This window comes from Lottia gigantea (genome assembly GCF_000327385.1).
Source record: "Lottia gigantea unplaced genomic scaffold LOTGIsca_84, whole genome shotgun sequence".
Lineage (NCBI taxonomy): Eukaryota > Metazoa > Mollusca > Gastropoda > Lottiidae > Lottia > Lottia gigantea.
Window position 1 is genome coordinate 941,509 of NW_008710779.1, and position 21,805 is coordinate 963,313.

Genomic DNA, 21,805 nt, shown 5'->3' on the forward strand with positions numbered 1-21,805 from the left:
TTTTTCGTCATTTTTTTCTACCAAATGGTTTGGGTTCTGACAATACCAAATAAGGAAATGGTTCAAATTTCATTTCTGTTTCTAACATACTTGTATGCAAAATGCATTTCTGTTGGTAAGAGGCTGAGCAAAAGAAGACAAAAGTGAAAAAACTAAGAGAGAATGAAAACATGAAATCAAAATATATCAAAAAACGTAAAAAAAAAAATATAATGAAGCAATAAAATGCAAGTGTCTTTCTACAAGAAATAAGATCTAAAAAAATGTCACAATATCTGATAGAGAATCTGACTACATTCTCCTGTATATATCATGCAGAATAAAGTGCTATATAATATAACAGTCGACTATACTGATACTGTGACAAATATATTACGTCTACATTAGAGTTGGATACAATATCAAAGACTGTAAACGCCAATCCTGATGCCTGTGCTTCCAACAGATGGCCGGCCTGGTGTGGGCTCCACTCCCCTAATAAAATTCAACATTTTTGTTATGTTTTTTAAATGATGTTTCATAATGCCCAATGTTATGTTGAAATTTGTGAGTTTGTAATTGTATCCAACCCTTATTTAAAAAATAAAGGATCCCTTTCCTCAAACTTTCTGGTACTTTTAAAGTTCAAAAGAATATCCTTCTAATAGAGATTCATAAGTACATGTAGCCGAAGTAATCATGGCTGTGAAACGCAAATGAAGTGGATACAACTAATTTGTAAAGAACTTCAAAAAGCCCAGAAAGTCAAAAGGATGAAGAAATACAGCACCAAATTGTACTATATCAAAACAACATAGTACAATATATTTAAAGGAAAGATGTTTAGATGAAGGAATGTCTCTGTATGACTATATGAAGGGTCTAATATGCTAAAAGGCTTCTGAAAATATGACGCTTGCTTACCTGTTTTCCCATCTATGTTTGCAAAAGAAAAATTAAAAGGGAGATGTTAAGAATTCATTGGATGGTGAAGATGATACATGATTAAGATATTGCAAAATGTGATGTACTGATGAAAAATTGGCTTGCTTGTCCATAGGACTTTATAAAGGGCAGAGAACTCTCACATCCTTTGAGTAAGGGACTAGTGTTGATAATTTTAAGCCTAAATACAAAATTTTCAAATAAATGTTTTGGTAGGCACACAAATTGCATTACCTTTGGATACCTTTAGATTTATGGAATCAATTTCTGATTTCAATAAAATGTGCATGAAACTTTGGAGAAGATTTTTTAAATTGGGTCACACTGACTGAACTCAGACTTTTTGCTATTTTTTATCTTTAAAATTTGTGCGTTCATGTTCTGTTGTTTACAAAATCTGTCTTGCACAAGTTTGTGAATTTGAAATTAATTTTTTTTTTTCTAAATTCATATGCCAATAATTAAAATGAGAAAATAGAAAATTTATTTTTAGTCTGTTTTAAAAGAGAAAGTATGTTGTTTGTAATTTATAGCTTCGTAAAATTTAATTATTTAATATGCAGCAGATAGAAAAAAGCTGGCTTCAAGTCAAGCAGTAAATTAAAATTTGCTGCTGAATTTAGTTTTTTGCCAGACGGCCATGTTTGTTTCAAACCTTATTGAACCTAGCTGAAAATTGGAAAGGGAAAAAGAGGTTGATTCTTGTTTTGATGAAATTATTAAAGACTTTGTACATGATGAAACTATGTTAATCTAATTATGAAGGAATTACTTATATTGATAAAGGCACCAACTGAATTTCCTGTCTAGACGGGATTGAAGGCGTTTAACCACTTCAACTGCTCTTTAACGCTTCATTTTCTAAACCTTTCTAAATCGTCTTAATGCCGCACCATATCCTCCAGTCAACAATTTCTTACATTTTTCTTTTAAGCTGTTTATCAATTACCAGAAAGGCATGAAATGACCAGAAACGTTTATCTAGATAATTTGCAGGAAGACAGAACAACAATAACAGATAATAGCTCAGTGTTTCTATTATTCATTAATCAAGTCAAGTCAATTTAGAAACATGTTTCGGTATAAATAGTTTGATATAGAGAATTTTACTCATGGTATTTATAACACAGAATTCAAATTTATATATCTGCTAATTTAAGTGAAATTTTATAATTGTGCAAATTGAAATGCATTCTTTAAAATTTTCAGTGCCAAAAATTTCAGAAAGCTAGGTTAATTGTAATGGCATGAAAACTGCATGGATTTTAAGGATAACAAACCAGGATGTACAGTCATAAAGTCTTGCTAGCAAATACCTTAAAAAGGATCACTGAAGTGGATATACAATATAACAACTTTTAAAGATGAATCCATCATAATTGTTATAATATGATTCATCAAAAACTTGAGTCAAAAAATGAATCATTGTATTTGATGTTCTGAAACAACATTGGACCTTTTTTTAAGTTGAAAAAATCGAATACATGGCACGATGAATAGATATTCATAATTAAAATTTGTGTTTTTCTCTAGGTACATCTTAATAAAAATCTTTCCCTTCCTTAAAAGTTATAGAAACATCAGCTGACTACCTTAAATCATATTATCTTTTTAACCTCCCGTATAAATCAAATGCTATCACTTGACTACTTATCTTGTTATTTCTGACTAGTTGGGAGGGCCGTACAAATTATACTCAAATTAATAAGTGCTTACTTCAACCTCTGTTTTTCGGGTACAAATCCATAAATGAAAGATCAATTGCTGTCTACGTAGGGTTAATTAGATTGATCAGCTGGGGGTTTAAGGGGTTAATAATTAGAAATTCTTTTTGAATGACTTAATATATGTATACAATTGACAGAGCAATATTCTGAGTTCAGTTTGGATGACATTTGAAATAAATTAGACGGCCATTAGAAGTGTGATAATGAAGTTTAATGGGCCAATCAGAAATTGATACCATAGAGGACAATAATGAAATAACGTTGCTGATGATTAAATGTAACTGTGCAGATGATATTAATGTGGGAAAAGAGTACAAGCTATGTTTTTGAGAAATCGCGATATATACCTGAACATAATGATGTACATGCTATACGATTCACAGCTTCTCCTGTACATGATTTGCCACCATTTAAAGGGGCAGGGTTGGTGCATGTACGAGTTCTTCTTTGAGTACCTTTACCACACTTAGCTGAGCAATCGGTCCATTCACTCCAAGTTGACCAGGCACCATTTACTGAAACACAATAAAGGACTCATAAAAGAAGAGTTCAACTAATTACAGGCTATTTCAAGCCACCCAATTTACATAAATTAACATAAATGTCATCATTTAGGTTATTATGAGAACCAGTATAGAGACTAGCCTACAGGCTATAAAGTTGTTTTCATTTGCTTGTTTTTGACATTGTACATATAGAGCATAAAATATGGGTTTCGGTGTGGTTTCCACAATACAAAACAACATATACATTAAACAATATAGGATAGTCATTTTCAAACATCAAGAGTTTGGAGTGCAAAAATTTAATTATGGTTGTGTTTATGTAAATTATTCTTTGCATAAGCATAAGCATAAGCATGTGTAAATAAGCAATTAGTTGGGCAAAAAGTGTATTATTCATAATTTTACATGTACATGAAATTCATTAGTTTTTTTTATTCATTCCTTCATTCATTCATTCATTCATTCATTCATTCATTCATCCATAATTACAATAATCCCATTTATGCCATTTCATAAGTTATTAGGTCACCTTACTCTATCATCATTTAAACATTTAATTTATTTTTGGATAAATCTTATCAAGAAGCAAACATTTAACGTCATACAAGTCTAAATATATACCAATAAAAACTAGCATAGGAAGTTGAAGATGACAGTTACACGTTCTTTAGAAGATAATAATACTGCACATTGTCATGACGTCAGTTAAATTGTCGCTGTAAATGACATGTCATATAATAACAGCTGTCAGCAGAGAAAAACAAAATTTTGACAAGTCATCAAATAAATCTACCAATTTGAGCAAACTGTTCTTCCATTCAGGCAGCATGGCATCATACTGTGAAAAAAAAGTTGAGGCAAAAATATGACATTTTCTTTTGTCAAGTCATCTTACAGCAAAAATATGACAATTCAGAATATTTAACTTAAAGGGACAGAGCCTTCAAATCCATGTGTGTCCAGAATTATCCGCGTTTGAAAGATAAAAAGATGAGTTGTCTTTTTTTTAGACACTGCCATATATAGAAAAGACATCTTTAGAAATAGGAAAAGAAATTAACAGATATTTTTAAGGAATTATCCAAATTATGTAAATTTCTTATGTATATTTCGTACTTCTGAGGACTAATTACATATATTCAAGACTGAAATCAACCCCCAAAAATGGTGTCTCTGTCCCTTTAAAAATTGCTTATTGCACTGGCATGGAGAACAATTGGAAGAAGGAAACACAATGATACACAATAACAATGTAGACTGAGAGAATTGTATAATAACAAAGAACTTTAGAAAAAATTAACAAAAATCTTCAAAGCTTTATCTGCAAACAGTAACATCATGTTTATCTTTCTTGATCAGATAAGCCACTTACATGTCCGTTTTTTACACTGTAATTTTTGTATGAACATTATTTGTTTCTTTTGGTCTCCATGGCAACATTAGAACAAGACTCATTAAAAAAGTAAGATTTTCATAAAGAGTTCAATCACTGTCTTTAATCTTTTGTGTGTTGAAGAAAATTAGAACAAATTTAGCCTTCAGAGGTTTAAAGTCCATACAAAAACATTTTTTTTTTAAAAACAGTGGATCTTAAATTGTTTTTTTTATTTTAAGATGTCTCAATTTTTGCCTATTAAAGTATATTGTTGAACTAAAATAGAAACAGTATGTTTTTTTACTCTTTCTCTTATCGTGAGGACATGAAATCAAACGCATCTTTATTTAGCAAATTAATAGACATATTTCTTTTTAATGTGAGGCTACACCATTGCCTTCAAAAGGATTGCAGTCCATCATGCAATTAGGTTTGATGGTTAGAATCTCAATCCTGTCAATTTCTGTCAGGCTCGATGCTTCCCAAGATGTGCTTTGTGAGCTATTTGCTCTGAACCCTTTTTCGACTCACATTGAAGCAATGAAATGGTGTTTAATGACCTACTGTTGTGATTCCTGCATCAATGACAGTAGTAAATTGTTGTCTTCTGAACCACCAGTCTCCAAAACCCTTTATGTGCGTTGGAATTCATATAAGCATCAACCAACCTAAGAAATATTGCTGTTTCCCTAACCCTACTATCCTGTGCCTGTGCTTTCGTAATATTACTTAACTGCAATGTTACAATCTAAAATTCCTACTATTCTCCTTGGCCTGTGCTTTCGTATTCATGGTTTTTTTCTACCTCTTTCACCTACGCCTACACATTGAGATATATACAACCTAAATACACAAAATTTGAATATAAAAAGCAGTTTACCCAGGTTAGATTTATCGAAGATGAAGCACTATAAATTTCATTCTATTAAAAGCTGAAACTGACAAGTAAAAGGAGACAACATGTCGTAGCTGTCACTTCTTGACAAAACTTAAATGACATTAAAGATTTCATTTAAAATGGAGTATTTTTCACAATTCAGATATTATTTCATTTATTTTATTTTACATTATATCACAATATCAAAACGCCCCAAGGTAACTCACTTGTGCAGATTCAGTTAGTAAAAAGAAAATGGCCGTCATGCGGAGAAAAACCTTGAGGCTCGACAGAAAAAAATGTCAGTTTTCTTTTAAACAGATTTTTCTTATTAATCTTTAATTAATTGATTTCCATGGCAACACAATCCTTTGTTTTTTCGTAACATGGATACCTGCTGATATAATGTCAAATCATATTTTCTGGAAGCAGATGCAAAGAATGGTCCTGTCAGTCTTTTCAATGGTAGAAATTACTCTCTAATTGAATTTAAAGCCATGGACACTTCAGCTAGATTATTGCTGTAGGTCTTTATTGATCTGCTGACAACAGCATACATATGTTATATACATGAATTCTCCTAGAATGTTTGTAGATAGTTGAAAAGTATTCCATGTTTTAATGCTAGTAGTATTTTCTTCAAAAAACTGTTTGACAATAGCAAGTGTTAATGGTGCAGTTATACTATCATGAGCTTAAGCTTTCATACACATTGCTCCTATGCCTCTAATATTGGAAAGTATTTTAACCCTGTCCTGATGAGGTGCTTATACCAAAAACATGGGTTGACAGCATCAGATGAGGTCTTATCAATTAATTATGGAGTTGAATCATTATACTGTAATATTCCCAACTTGACTTCCGTGCAGTGAGTTCTCTTACTTAAGTTGATCTGATGTTAATAAGTTTAAATCCAGCTTTCCTAATGAGGATTTTATATATCAAACATTGGTCTGCAGCATAAAGTGACCTCTTGGCTTAAAATGTGACAGTTACTCATCCATCTGTCTTTATTTATTACTCAAACGATTAATAAATGCACTTACCAAATACTGTTAAAACTGCAGATTCGCTGAAACGTCGACTTGCAGGATTTTGGGCACCACAAGTATAATTTCCTGTATCTTCTAAACGTGCCTGATTGATAATCAAGTTGCCTTCACTTGAGATAATAAAATTGATTTCTTTCCAAACTTCGATCATTTTCCCATCTTTTAACCAAAAAACCTGAAACAAGATATGTTTTGATTAGAAAAAGTTAGGTCACTGGTGGCAATTAGATTAATGATAGAGATCTAATTTGATCTCCCCAATCTCTTAATATCTTTTTTTCCTGAAATTCTGAAGTCAGCACTGTGTTTCACTTGTTTCAGAAATGTTTCTAAAATTGTTTTTCGGAATATCTAGGTTGTTGTTAATCAAATGTAGCTTTGTGGCAGTGGAACAGCTCAACAAGTAGCAAGTTGGGAGTGTCGTCTGCTTTAGAAAAATGATGATGCTACAAACAGTGATATCCAAAGACATCAAGGTCTTGACCATCAACCCCTTCAACTGGTCAAATATCTGAAGTGGGTTATCCACTTTCAATCTACATGCAAGTCTCTTCTTCCCACAAGTGAGCCATTTTCTAAATCATGAATTTGTTTTTCCCACTGATATATTTAACCCGAAATTATTGTTTATCTCCCAGAGATACTGGACACTTTGGTTTCTCAGCCCATATTTTCATTTGGTCAATAATTTTAATCAAATACTGAGAAAATACTTTTGAAAATATGACAGATAATTAATATGGCATCTCCTAATATTTGTATCAAAATATCAACAGTTGAGTGAGTAAATAATCAAACAATTTGACAAGCTATGATATAATCATACCAGCTGGGTATCATATTTTAATTTACTTTAAAACGCCATTGTTAAAAATGTTACAATTTTTATAAGATAGGGTGTGACTCATTTACAAACTCACAAAACCCACAAGGGAATGCCTTGCTTCAACCATTGTCATTATGATAAAATAATGATGATGATTCTGACATACATGTACATACTCTATGTGTATTAAATAATAATTGACATTGATAGACAAAGTGATATGATATGCCATGTTTCGCTGTGTTTTTTTTTATTTAAAGCCACTTTATAATTGAAAAATAATTCCAAACTACAGTAACTTCATAATGACAATAAACAGCAGTGTACAGCAGTAGGGCTATCGGGCCATTTCCCCTCTCTCCCCTCTCAGGCCTCTGAAAGGTCAATTTTGAAGTGAAAGGTCAATATTGAAGTGAAAAGTAAGCCCTTTTAAAGCTCAAAATTCATGGTCATTTGAAATCCATGGGCTTCTGGGGGCCTTTGGGCATCTGCCATTTTTGGCTCTACCCTCTCAGCCTTTTTCTGGATACGCAATATTGTGATACAGAAACTATCTTGTATACTGTATAAATCAAAATCTTGTATCTAGAACTTTAATTTTGAAATCACAACACCATATGGAATGCACATTTATATTCAAAGAGACTATATTTACAAAGTGTATTTAGTGCATCATATACAAACATTTCAAATGCTAATTTCTTTGAAAAGGATGGCCGCCCATTTAGAAATGCTTCACGCAAAAGTAAATTTACATGCAATGACAGCATTTTAATAGCAATTAAATTTAAAAGATATCCATGAACATTAAACAAAGGCTAGAGATTTAAATTAGATTGAAATATTTCGGGTAGACTGAATAAATACAAATGATTGACATTAAAGGTACCGACCCACTATTGACAAGTACATGTGCGATGATAAATCGTGCAATTTTGAAATCTGGCACCTAGCAAAATGAATTATCGAGTGTATTCTAGAGTGTGACACCCCCACCCACAAGTTACTGCACAAAGAAAATCTGTCCATTGGAGAAACATTCTTATGAAACAATAGCTTAAGCATAATTATAACGAGCTGAAGTATGCAGAGCCAGCGTAAGATTAAATTCTGCTGAAAATCTGGCAGGAATAGTTCATAATTAAGCACAGATTTAATTAATGATGGCTCAGTGCAGCCCCAAGGAAAAGCTAGAATGTAAGAAAGCAAGCAGTGTCAATGCAAACCAAAATGAAGAGCAACAAGCACGAAACTTTGAGCAGAAAAAAGGGTCTGCAGACATCTCTGTATAAAAATAAACATCCAAACTGGAATTGTATTTGAAGGGAATAGAGTTGGTTGAGAGAATTTAATCATCATTGATTGACAAGTAGAAAGAATTTGTTGTCTAGCTCTGACTGTTGTTTACTCTGTAGATTGTAATCAAGATATATGTATGTATAGCTGCCATTTTTACTCTGTTGACAAGTTGACAATGTTTGTATACACTTGAATACTGTACAAAATGTGACATTTGCGTTTAAACTAGCCCTCAAATTCAAAAAAGAGAGAAGAAAAAAAGTTCTATACTCTTTAGAAAAGCACAAAAAGTACTCAATACTCTCCAGAAAGCCTAGACTCTTGTAAACCTCAATTTTTAACAGTCCCAGGAATGCATAAATGTATTCAAGAATTTCTATCCCAAATTTAACTCTCGTCTAAGCAAAATTTTAAATCTCATAATGATTGCTACTATAGTAATTTGTCATCTTATTTACGCTTTTGAACACTGAGTGTTAATATAAAACGTCATATACCTTGAACACCACGTAATATAACATTAAGCGTATCTGTTAACATTATGTAACCTCACTTGGAAACAGCCGCTTTACCTGCAGCTCAGGTATATTACCACTTGGGTATATTAATTAAGTAATAATATGGCCGTTGGGGTTGAAAGGGTGAAATCTTATTTTTTTTCTACAATTGCAATATGAAGAGCTAATAATCTTTTCTAATTAAAAGTCCTATCTCACTGCACAAGGTGAATTGACTATACAAAAGATATTTTGGTTTCACAAACAGATAACCTTTGTTTAGAATTATATAGTTATCTACCATGAAAGAGGAATTATAAAAAGAAATCTAGACTGGATTTAAAATAATTTCAACATATAGATATGAAACTGTTTGATGTGTTATTCAAGTCATGGATATAAATTTATATCAAAAGAAATTATTCTAAATAAATACTATGAATGTCAACGAAACAAGGTTAGAATTTAACTATGAACTATTTAGGAGTGTAGAAAAAAAATGGAATTTATATCGCAATTTGAAATGATAGTAGGGCCTACCAAATATAGTTGGCAACAATGAAACAAGGTCATTTTGATAGTTTTCAAATACTACATCTAATTTTCACACTCTTGTATTAATGGAGGTAAAAAAGGTTGCTAGGGACTTGCTAAAAAACAATCACATATCTATGCTAATACCCTACTCTCTCAACTTCTATAAAAATAATATCCAATTTCTATAGCCAGGATAAGACAACAATAAACAGATTTGAAAAGGATCAAGCCAAAAGCTTCAAACCGTCAACACTGGGACACCTGATACCACTTCTCAAATATTGATTTCAAATTCTAATCGCCTTGTTTTTTGACAAGATAACGCTATAAAGACTAGTTAACGACATTTTCATATTAAATTCTTTTTAAAGCCACCACATGCATAGAATCATATTGATATCTGTACACTATAATTACCTAGGAAGTATATACTTATGATATATACTGGTAATTATTAAAAACATGCTATTATAATTATTATCTGGGATAGGCCAATATTGGGGACTAGAATATCTGATTGTGTCGAAATGCTTCTGCAAAATATCCTCATGTCAAAGTTAGAACAGCTACTAACAGGATTCTCGCCTTTCCCTACACTTCAAAATCCACAATAATTATCTGGGATAGGCCTAGATTAGGGACTAAAGTAGCTCTTTGTTTCATCAAAATTATCCTGATGTCAAAATAGCCTAGCAACAACCATAATTTAGACATTTCTCCCTGCACTTCAAAATACACTGAAGTCAATGTATGACTTTGGATGGATAGAGGACAAAAATAACCATTTACCTTCCCCACTGACCCACCTTCTTCCATTACTTCTTGACTGTTGGTTACAATTACCCAGTTTTCCTCCCCATGTAGGCCAATATATGTTTATTGCACTAAATCAAATCAAATCAAATCAATCAAAACTAAGATGAAGATAAGAAAATTTTTGAATGAATCAAGGTCGAAAGAAAGAGAAAATAATTAGAATATTCATAGATATCAGAGTTAATCTGAGGTCAGCTACAATTTGCTGTATAATGACATTGAAATTAGGATTAGACTGCCAGTCCTCTAATGTCAATTACCTCAGAATAATTGAATGAACAGTGTAGGTAATTTACACCTTGTTGTGAACAACACTGGGAATTATAAACCTCTCACTCTCTACATATATAATTTATACCTACAAATGGGCAATTTGCACGGAAATTGTGGTCAGAAGTTGATTGCTTTCAGCCAGAATACACTTTGACACTAATACATTTTCTATAAGCACTCAAATGTGAAATGAAATGAAGGAGTGACAATCATGTGAACACCACTAAACTCAGTGAAGCTAATTCAACAAATCCCTAGAGGTTAAAATGCACCAAGAGATATCTATATTCATTCAGCAATTGAATAGCGTTAATCTAAATAGCTCATTTTTTTGTTGAAAATGAAATTACATAGAGCATGCTTATTCTTCTTAAAAATAACACACTGGATGTATGAGTGCTCTTGATACATGATGTTGCGCATTATTTCAATTTAAAAGACTCTCATAATCTTATAAATGTAACAGCAATAGGAAGTTTCTTCAAAAGTTTGCATTCAACACTTTCTCTTAAGAAACCATGTACATTGAACAAATCAGAAGCATATCTTCACCTGTCTGACTTGTTATGCTGGTCAGAATCAAAACAAGATGGACATCAGCATATGGTAGGATTACAGTAAATAAGTAAAGTTATGTCTATATTCTAATCTATAATGAAATCAGAAAGTAGAGGTATTTACAATGACACATTTACGACTCCATGTATCATCAATGAACTGGAATATTATGAAAAGAATGCATGAATTTATGAGGCGGCCATCTTGAATGCAGTACGTCTTCTCTCTTATTATTGTATGTACAATAAGTACACCCCTTTCTTTCTATTATAACTGACACATTATTTTGATTTAATGTGCACAAACATAGAGGAAATATGTATTCTAATTAAAGCTGGAATCTCAATGTCCCATTTTTATGCCCAGCCTGAAAGTCTAGTCCTAAGTAAAAACATCACTCATAAGCAATTACTTTGACTTCATAATAAATTGAAGCCATTAATGCAACTTGTTGATACTGATCAAATATGTAAGTCAATTTCTTTTAATAATAAAACCAAGAGATCACATTTAGGGTATATCTATAAAACTGTAGTTATGTCATTGGTAGTAAAGGATCCTCCATTGTCCACTTCAGAGAGGCTTTAAGTGGCATTAGAAACTTTTTTTTTTACCTTAACTAAAGAACCTAATGGTGTAGCAGACGACATTCCAACATGCTACCCTCTGAGCTATTCCAATGTAAGGTTATTGGTTTACAATGCCCACGATTTTTGCATTGATTGAATCAAAAATGTTAACTGTCCATGTTTTGAGAGCAACGTATTATTCATTGGCATAAATCAACTTGGTCTCAGTTGATCATCTATAATCTATTTGAGATCTTCCAACAAACATGTATCAGACTATGCATCAATTCCTAATTGTATTTTGCAAGAATTCTGACCAGAGATAAGTAAAAAAGGTACCAACCTCTGGTAAAGGTTTTCCTTCTGGAGGTAAACATTGTAAAGATATCGTAGATTGTAATTCAACTGTCTGACTCATTGGAACTCTCTGGAATCTCTTCTTTAAATCTGAAATGATAGCAGAAAACAAATTATTAGACTGAAGATCAATCTATTAAACCATATTTCATTTCTTGTGATTTATTTCTTTTCCTTGTATCTTAACCAAACTGATTTTGCACATTTTGGTTTTTGTGAAACATTCTTTGTACTTCAGATGGCAAGGGAACAAAGATACATGCTGAAGTAACATGATTTTAGATGTATTCAATGAAAGTTAAGGTACATAAAGATTATTATTCATGAAATTGAAAATCAAATCTTCTGCAATGGAGTTAAATAAGTTACATGTACATCAATACTAATCTTTAAAAAAGGAGGTAGAAAAAGTAGACAAATTCAATTATTTTAAAATCTTCTTGCTGAAAAACTGATGGAAGCTTTCTAAGACTAAACAATTCCTTCTAGTGATATTTAAATTGTCATTTCTGTAAACTTATGTCATTTCTAACAAAAACTGATTAAAAGGAAACTGATGTTATCTTGCAAGCAAACGGCAATTTAAAGAGATAAGTGATTTCCAAAACCTTGACTCATCATTAAAGAATGAAACATAAATTGCTTTAAAATGACTTTTGGAATCAGCAAAAACTTGACACCGGAGAACTCAAGGGTGCAATTTGGCCTGCCATTATCACTGGCAACCTTTCTTCCTCACAAAAGAAGAGTAATAAGTCAAATGGATTTTCATGAATCACAAAATGTATGATATTTTTTATAACTGAAATAGACTCTGAGTTACTTTACTTGATTAAAATAAACGGTGCTGTGTTAGCTTAAAGACAAATTTTTTCTGAATATAATTTTGCCTTGTTATATATTCAAAAACTATTAAATTGTTTGTTGATCATAAACACGAAGAATAAGGGTTACTATATCAAGGCGATTTTTAGTCACAATTCATTTATTCTGGGCAATTTTAGGTAAACAAGAGGCAATAAATGTGTTGTTTTTTTGTAGATGTATACATATCTTGCTGGTATAATAGGCAGTAAAAAAATTATGAATTCCCATTATCTGAAATAGTCAGTGATTTTAAAACCTACTTATGGTTGATGTTCTTTTGTTCATACACCATTTATTTTCTGTACAAACTATTGTCAATTCATGGTTAATTTCTTTCTCAATAGTAACAGTAGGGTGTAGTCCAGTTCACCCATGTCTTTCCCGTGTAATTTACTCATCGAAGCATACCGTATGAACATCTTATACAAATGTTTCCTCTTAAAAAAACTATAAAAAGGGCGACCATATTTGTTTAGGCAGAAATCAAAGAAAATGAAATATGTGTGTTTCAATCACATCCTAATTACGTCTGTGTTTGATTTGAAAGAGACCACATTTTGAAAGATACATGTATCTGTATCTGTGAGAATTTTTCAAGTGAAAATTTTAGATCCTTGCCAAGAACGCAGACAATATGCTAGATATACTATCCTATTAGCATCTTAATTATGCAAACCAGATTGTATCATAGGTGCCAGATTTTGCAGATCACAAAGAGAGCATCCTTGTACCATGTGTTGAGTAGGTGGTAATCTGGCAATATGTTTTTGGCAGTTATTTTGGCAACATGTTGGTGTCCGTCTGTTCAACAAGTGGTAAGAGTTACCCAACTTTGTCATCTCCACTGGATATCAATAAAGAATGGTTTTTATTACATCCGATATGTTGTTAAGAAATTTTTAACAATAAATAGAAAATACAGGTGTTCATAATATTTTCCCATAATTTAAACCATTGAAAAGATTAGATTGAAGTTATGGCTTCTTATTTCAAATTCACCACGTCTCAGTTGCATGCCACAATTTATGATTTTTGCTTGATGGTAAGCAACCGGAAGGTTGAAATACATTTTTCACAAAGCTCTGGACGACCAAATAATAACTATAGTCACACCGTTGCCACCAAGCTGCCTGGGTAATATCCTCATCACGACAACTTGTTTGAAAAATATTACCACAAACAAAAGATGTGGCATAATGTTAACCATAAACAAAAGATATGGCATAATGTTAACCATAAACAAAAGATATGGCATAATGTTAACCATAAACGCAAGATATGGCATATGGCATAATGTTAACAATAAACAAAAGATATGGCATAATGTTAACCATAAACAAAAGATATGGCATAATGTTAACCATAAACAAAAGATATGGCTTAATGTTAACCATAAACAAAAGATATGGCATAATGTTAACCATAAACAAAAAATATGGCATAATGTTAACCATAAACGCAAGATATGGCATATGGCATAATGTTAACAATAAACAAAAGATATGGCATAATGTTAACCATAAACAAAAGATATGGCTTAATGTTAACCATAAACAAAAGATATGGCATAATGTTAACCATAAACAAAAAATATGGCATAATGTTAACAATTAACAAAAGATATGGAACAATGGATATCACCTTAGAAGAAAGCAAATGGAAAGGACCAAGTCTATAATCTAGGTTGATTTGTTAGTAAAAACCATTTTAATATTCCTATCAAGATAGTAAAGGTCCTCTTGAGAATTCCTGACAAGAACATAAATGCATGGAATTTCATTAATGGAAAGTGATTGGAGTTTAAGTCAAGCCTCCTTTCATAACAAAACTGTATGTAGTCAGTACAGATAATCACGTCAATAAGTGACAACAACTTTCAGGCAAATTGACTCCTGAGAAAACACCATGTAAATATAAACCATTGTGTGAAATGCAATAGGTAGTCTTTTATAGTCTAATGCATATACTGCTTTTTGGATTTGAAGTGTCAAAACAAGACATTTTGACTGAAAGATTAAGTAAGCAAAAAGGGTATGCTGTCGACTTTAATCAGAACAAAGATGGTCAAAAGTGTTATAGTTGAAGTTTCTATCCAAGGACCGATTGAAGCCTAATTTCAAGATTTAATCATTGTCTTTTATTCAAAATATTGTCATTTTCAATTTCACACAGAACTGAATACAAAAACTCTTTTTCTGTCTTTTACTTTATCTTCTAAACGTTACCATACTTTTGACTTCTGCTAAATTGATAAATTATCTCAACCAGAAACAACATAAAAATGCAGGTTTTTTAATCTTCAGACTTTAATTTGAAAATGTAAAACGGATGTATTTTTTGTGTCGTAAATCAAATAAAATGTTTTGAAAGTTAAGATAAGTTATCTGAACTTGAACAATTGCCTTATTCACCACAGTAATTGTTTCACTATAACTACATTTAGATTAATATATCTCCTTTTTTTATCATCTGAGTCATCTTCCTGATACCAAGATATACTGGCAGTGCAGATGATCTCATGTAACATTTTCACAATACTAAGATATACTAACTGGAAGTGCAGATGATCTCGTGTAGCATTTGCACAATACCAAGATATACTGTCAGTGCAGATGATCTCATGTAGCATTTTCATAATACCAAGATCTACTGTCAGTGCAGATGATCTCATGTAACATTTTCACAATACTTAGATATACTAGCTGGAAGTGCAGATGATCTTGTGTAGCATTTTCACAATACCAAGATATACTGTCAGTGCAGATGATCTCATCAAGCATTTTCATAATACCAAGATCTACTGTCAGTACAGATGATCTCATGAAACATTTTCACAATACCAAGATATACTGGCAGTGCAGATGATCTGATGTAGCATTTTCACAATACCAAGATATACTGTCCGTGCAGATGTAGCATTTTCATAATATATCAACTTCATTGCCTTGAGATATTCTCTGTTTATAGCTTGCTATAGCAAGTCCTTAAAGGCATTGTAAAGGGATTTTCTTAGCACATCTGGTTTCATTTTGTTACAATTTGAATGGTCAAGGTCTGTCTATTCATATATAATGCACCAATTCAGATCAGAAGTCTATCAAAAAAACCCTTTAATAATCTTGAACCAAAAGGAACTGTATTTTTCTGATAGAGAAATGTTAGAGTGACATACACCTAACATTACCTGGGAATGAAGAGATTAAAGAAATCATTATATCATAATCTACATTCATTCATTCTACATCTTATCTGCCAACAAATTTTATTCATTAAGACCACCAGCGGATGCCAAACATACAGAATTTATCATATTTATATGTGTATATATACCCTACTGCATGGTTGGTTTGGTACAATAAGACTGACGCCATTTTTATATGATGTGTACGTCTGCAATTTTGATAGGAAAATCTCGACAAATCTCCTGTATTTATACTGTAGCTAATCCATACAGGCTGTAAAAGATACAGGTCTTATCTGAAAATCTTTTTACAGTTATCTTCTCCTTGATTTGAAACATCTGTGTTCACGTAAATTACACTTATCTAGCCAACTTCCCTTTCCAACCAATTTGCATTTTTTTCCCTTGCAGAATGGAATGAAAACTTGATGAATCAAGTCAATTTGCCAATATTTTCTAAGCAATTAAGAATACAGAACTTAACTGCCCATATCATAACACTTGAGAATTTTTTTCTAATATCATTCAAACTAAATATATAATTTGCCAAACTATTTTTATATTTCGGTTGAAAAAAAAACTTTCGACGTGAACTGAAATTTGACTTCAAACATCTCCCAACTCAATTACCGCAGCAGATCTCTTAAGAGGTAATTGAAGCCAGCTAATTTTTTGTTATGTGATGTATTTGCCAACACAAGGTAATTAATTATCAAATTTGGTTTGTTTTTATCTGCAATAATTTAATATGGGTTCAACCCAAAATATTTAACAGAGTAAACAGACAGAAATGGGTGAATTGCTGAAGTCAGATGCTGAACTGAGGTATAGTTGAAGCTTAGCAGATGATCTACTCTGTGCAGTCAAAATCCATAAGGAACTTCTCTATCAAAGACCCTTGACAGATGGTCTTAGACAGCCTATACCCATTTACAGAAGGATTTCTTTATTCAACTGGGGACAATTGAAATCTTTCTTGTGCTTCCTAGACACATTCTGCACTAAGGATACTATTTTTAGTATGTGTCAGTACTAAATTTAGTAGACATATTATAATGTACTCAAATCTCCCCCTATGAACCAGTCTGGACACAAACCTTTCTTCATTTGTAAGAGAAGTAAGTCATTTTTGAAAATAATACAAAGCAAAAACTAAAGAAATGGATGCAATTAGAAAAAGTATCTTAATTTGCATTTTATCTGAATCAGATCTAGAAAATTTGCAAGTCAATTAGAAATAGAATAAGATAAAGATCAGATAATTAGATATGTTTACTCTAGGTAGTGAAGCAAGTGCATCCTGCATTGAGTCTACTCTAATACCCCAAACATTATGACACGTTTTTCAAGTCTGCCAGGTGGCATCTACTGCGGAAGGAAGAACTTAATTAACTAGATACAATAACAATACAAATATTTAGAAAATTGTTTTCCAGAGACACCATCCAACATTCTATATGGTCTAAGAGAGGCGATCAATTCAAGAGATAAGAATATAGTGGGTAGTTAAAAGATTACTTTCTTATCAGATTTGAGCTCAAATATCCATCAATATAATCATTTCAATTATACAAAGCAAGTCCAACCAACCTACATGTACTTGATTTAACATTTCCCTCTTCTCCAATTCAATTCGTTTTAGGCTGATTGCTTATATTGATATTCTCGATTCGATCAAATTGGCAAGGTTTGGTAAGCAATCTACATCAACAGATTGAAGTCAATAAGCAAAACAAATTTGATCAACGCTGCAATGATACCAACGTTTCTTTCTCGAGCTTAAACAAAGTAGAAAAAGTGAATAGGAAATTGATAGAGTTGCCGTCCACAAATTGACGCGAAATACATCTAGTTAGATAATTGATTTTCTAATGGCAGATCATTGATGAAGCTCTTGACTTCAATCAAATGAATACATACTTATACAAACATCCGATTACCGTTATTTTCATTCTATCAATCTCCTCTATATAACAAATCAATGAGAGAACCTTCCTAACCATTTACCATATCTAAATGGATAAAATGACACTGAAAGCTCAACGGAATTGATGGTGTTTTAAGCCATATTCTCAAATCACTACCATCTTAACTGACTTTAAGTATCTAGACTCACAAAGGACACCAAGTGGAATTTTCTTATGCGATCAATTCATCAATTGAAACAAATTCAGTGTAATCTTGTCTAAGTATTTTGACTTACAAATTTTCTCAGAGATTATCCATTACACTGGCGTATATTGATTTGAAATCTCCAGGGTTAAGGCAAGTGGAATATCTAACATCAGTATTTATTAGTATGGGGTTAAGTTAGTTAAACCTTATCTATCACTTTAGCTTTCACTATTATCTTGACTTTTACACCACTATTTAGTTTAATCTTGGCTTAAAGTGTGACTCAATGAATATATTTCAATGTCATTACCTAAATAATAGTAATCAATGTTTTGACTTTTTTTCTTTTTCTCATGACTTCTGTAGAAAATAAACAAATCATCTTGATTGACAATTAGGAACCATAAGGTTATTACCAACCACTAGAACAGCTCAATGCCATTTACAGTAGGCTTGTTTTCCCCTTCCCCAAAGGAAATAGGCTAGCAAGGCTTTGCTCGCCCCACCCCCACGTTCAAATTTTGTTAGTACTGTACATTGTGAAAGAGATCCTCTTTAACACTTAGTGCTCCCCCATCGGCCCCTTAACCTAATGAAACCTAGGAACAACACTGAAGGCCCAATGGGAACTTTTGGCCATCTTAATGTTCATCATACTATATTCAAACAGTAATCAAAATTTATACTCTGTACTGAATGAGAATCAGAAGCAATTGTTTATTTATTCTGTGTATGTGATTCTAAACAGATCCTAACAGAACCAACTGTTAATAGTTGGGGTCAATTTATCCAAATTTAAATGTGCACCGAAGTTACAGGTGGTGCACCAGTACTATCATCAGCATCTGAAAAACAAGTTAATGTAAAGAACAGTGCATTTTACAACTTTACTAGTTCATCAAGATTAAAATAATAACTTGGATTGTCAAAGCACCAAATCTAACTTTCGTAAAGAATTGACTTCATTATATATTATTAGACTAATGAAAACAAGCAGTGCTATGCAGTGTGCAATGAGGGAAATTTAATCAGATTGGGCTTTAATGTATTGGCATTTCCAATGAGCATTACTGAAGGGGATAAACCAGGTTAAAAAATCGCGATTATTATCACGATCTCATCTTATATACTATTATCAAAGCCAATTCTCCCAATTAAGCAAAATTTATAAACTGATACCATAGCTTCCTTTCATTAGAGAAAGTCTCATGATCAATTCCTCATCTGTTTGTAGGCACCAAAATAAGATCTCATGATTTCAATAACATTTAAAAATTTAACCATGTTGACTAAAACATTGGCAAGTTGAAACACAAAAATTTCAAACAGATCACTGCCAAAAATCGAAAACACATCAAAACTGATTTCAAATTTACTTTTCTAGTATTTCAAAAACAATATATTTCATTAGCTGTCAACTTTTTCAGTGTAAGAATGTATCTAAAATGTCTTAATGCCACGTTTGACAAAATTATCTTTTTCTCCCAAATTGATGGAAAGATATTTGATTTTTAAATGAAATTGGTTTCAACAACAGCTTGCAGTTTATACACAATGTAGATGCCAAATTTCAAGTCAAACTATCAGATACAAAGTTTCTAGTGAAATTAATTCTGGCAACACTTTATGAAAACATAAAAACCAGTTTGTGGGGTTGTTTCCCTGATGTTTATATACTTTGTTTGAAAAAACTAACTGGCAGTATGCCGACTTAAATGGTTGGTTTGATTCAAGCCCCGCAGGTGTCTTTGAATTGACATGGCCAACTTGTATGTTTTCAACCTCACTGATTGGAGAGCAAGTTATGTAAATAATAACAATAACACACACTAGTTGATGACCATAGATACGAACATGATATGTTTTTAGTACTTCTGGTATGTTTGTTAGTACCAGCAGTAAAAAAAAACTAAGCTGAGGTCTGCTGTTGTCATTAGTTACTATGAAGGTAAAGTATATTACTAGCTAATCAACTACCGGTACAACAAGTGTTAATATGTAAATAATATTAACTAAACGTTAACATTGACTTTGTGTATGTATTATGTGGGTGTTCTAAAGCACACAAGTGTACTGTTACACCATCAAAGCCAGCATTGTAACTCTTTCATCAAAGGGAAACGTTCTTTTCATTTTTTTCCTTGTGAAAATAACATTAGCTTTAATGAATATTTAAGCTGTCCAAATTGAGACTTGTACCAATGTTGTCAAATTCATATGTTGCTGTGAGACACTCCTATAGTAAATTCAGGAAAAATGTCAAAAATGCAAATGTATAGTTATATATTCATGCATAGGCATATGAGAAAGCAGACAAGTAGTGCCTTTGCAGACTTGCACCTTTGGTGGTGGGAGTGGTGCTTCGCCTGACATATAACCCTTCAAAATTTTCGTGAAAATCAACTGAATAATAACCACCAATCCACTATGAGCTACCATGACTTATGTACCTCCAGGAGAAAAAGCTTGCCATAGGAACATGACCTTGGAATTATCTTCAAAGTGCCAATTGTCTACACCTGTTGCTACACAACCTGTCTGCTCTCTTATATATTATACTTCTGTCAATTTCAATTACTAACATATATTACAACAAATGATCTATTTATTTAACTAATGAATTAACTCCCTTTACAAGCCTTGGTAACCATGAAATAGAATTTGAAAAACTGACAAGTGACTGTTAGCATTTCATCTCATTTAGACATTTTTTTAAACTCGTCAGTTTAAACAACAGATGGATTTCTCACACAGAAGTCATTTTTTGTATCCAGGTCAAATGTTCTTTCTTATATTGGCAGACGTCTATGTTTCAGCTATGTGAACATAAAACTGATCTTAGCAGAAGATGTATCACTTGGTCTAAAATTTCAGTCTTTTACATCATCCAATAGCCAACGTAAGCAAATAATGATAAACATACAATAGTAGGTGTTCCCTCACCAGCGTTACAAACTTACAAAAGAACAAACTGTAGCAATGCCGTTCGTTCCAGATATTTGTTGCTTTAACATACTTTGGCACATAATTCTGAAAACTGGTTCAAATTTACTTTGAAAATTTCTTCAATTGAAAATTAGAGGGAAATTTAAACTTGAATTAAAGGTTTTAATTGAAGTTACACAACCAACAGAAACTTTGAGATAGAAATTTCATCTGCATTCCTTTCCACATTGCTGCGCCAGATTTTGTTCATATACCCATTCTTAATTTGTTATAAAGAAGGAAAATATTTACACGATTCTTGGTCTGATCACATTTGGCTGTTTATTCACATATGGCTACTTGAATTGCACAAAGGTAAATCTTCAAGCTCAATTCTGACAGTTAAAAAACCCTGGCATTTAAACAAACGCGAAAGACAATGAGCAGACGCACTTCTAAAATATCAGCTGAAATCAAATTTAGAAGCTAAGACAACACTTCAAAGAAAATATTTTCTCTTTTTA

General features: G+C 32.1%; 1 protein-coding gene across 1 annotated transcript in view; it reads right to left on the reverse strand.

The window, feature by feature from the left end:
* The window catches only part of LOTGIDRAFT_197315 (hypothetical protein), a 54,912-nt gene that overhangs the window by 32,133 nt on the left and 974 nt on the right, over positions 1-21,805 (reverse strand). Inside the window, exons 2-4 of the mRNA XM_009067637.1 lie at positions 12,180-12,283; positions 6,456-6,636; positions 2,999-3,166 (exon numbers count right to left, since the gene is read on the reverse strand). Coding sequence (XP_009065885.1) covers positions 2,999-3,166; positions 6,456-6,636; positions 12,180-12,283 — 453 coding nt within the window. The remainder of the gene's footprint in view (positions 1-2,998; positions 3,167-6,455; positions 6,637-12,179; positions 12,284-21,805) is intronic.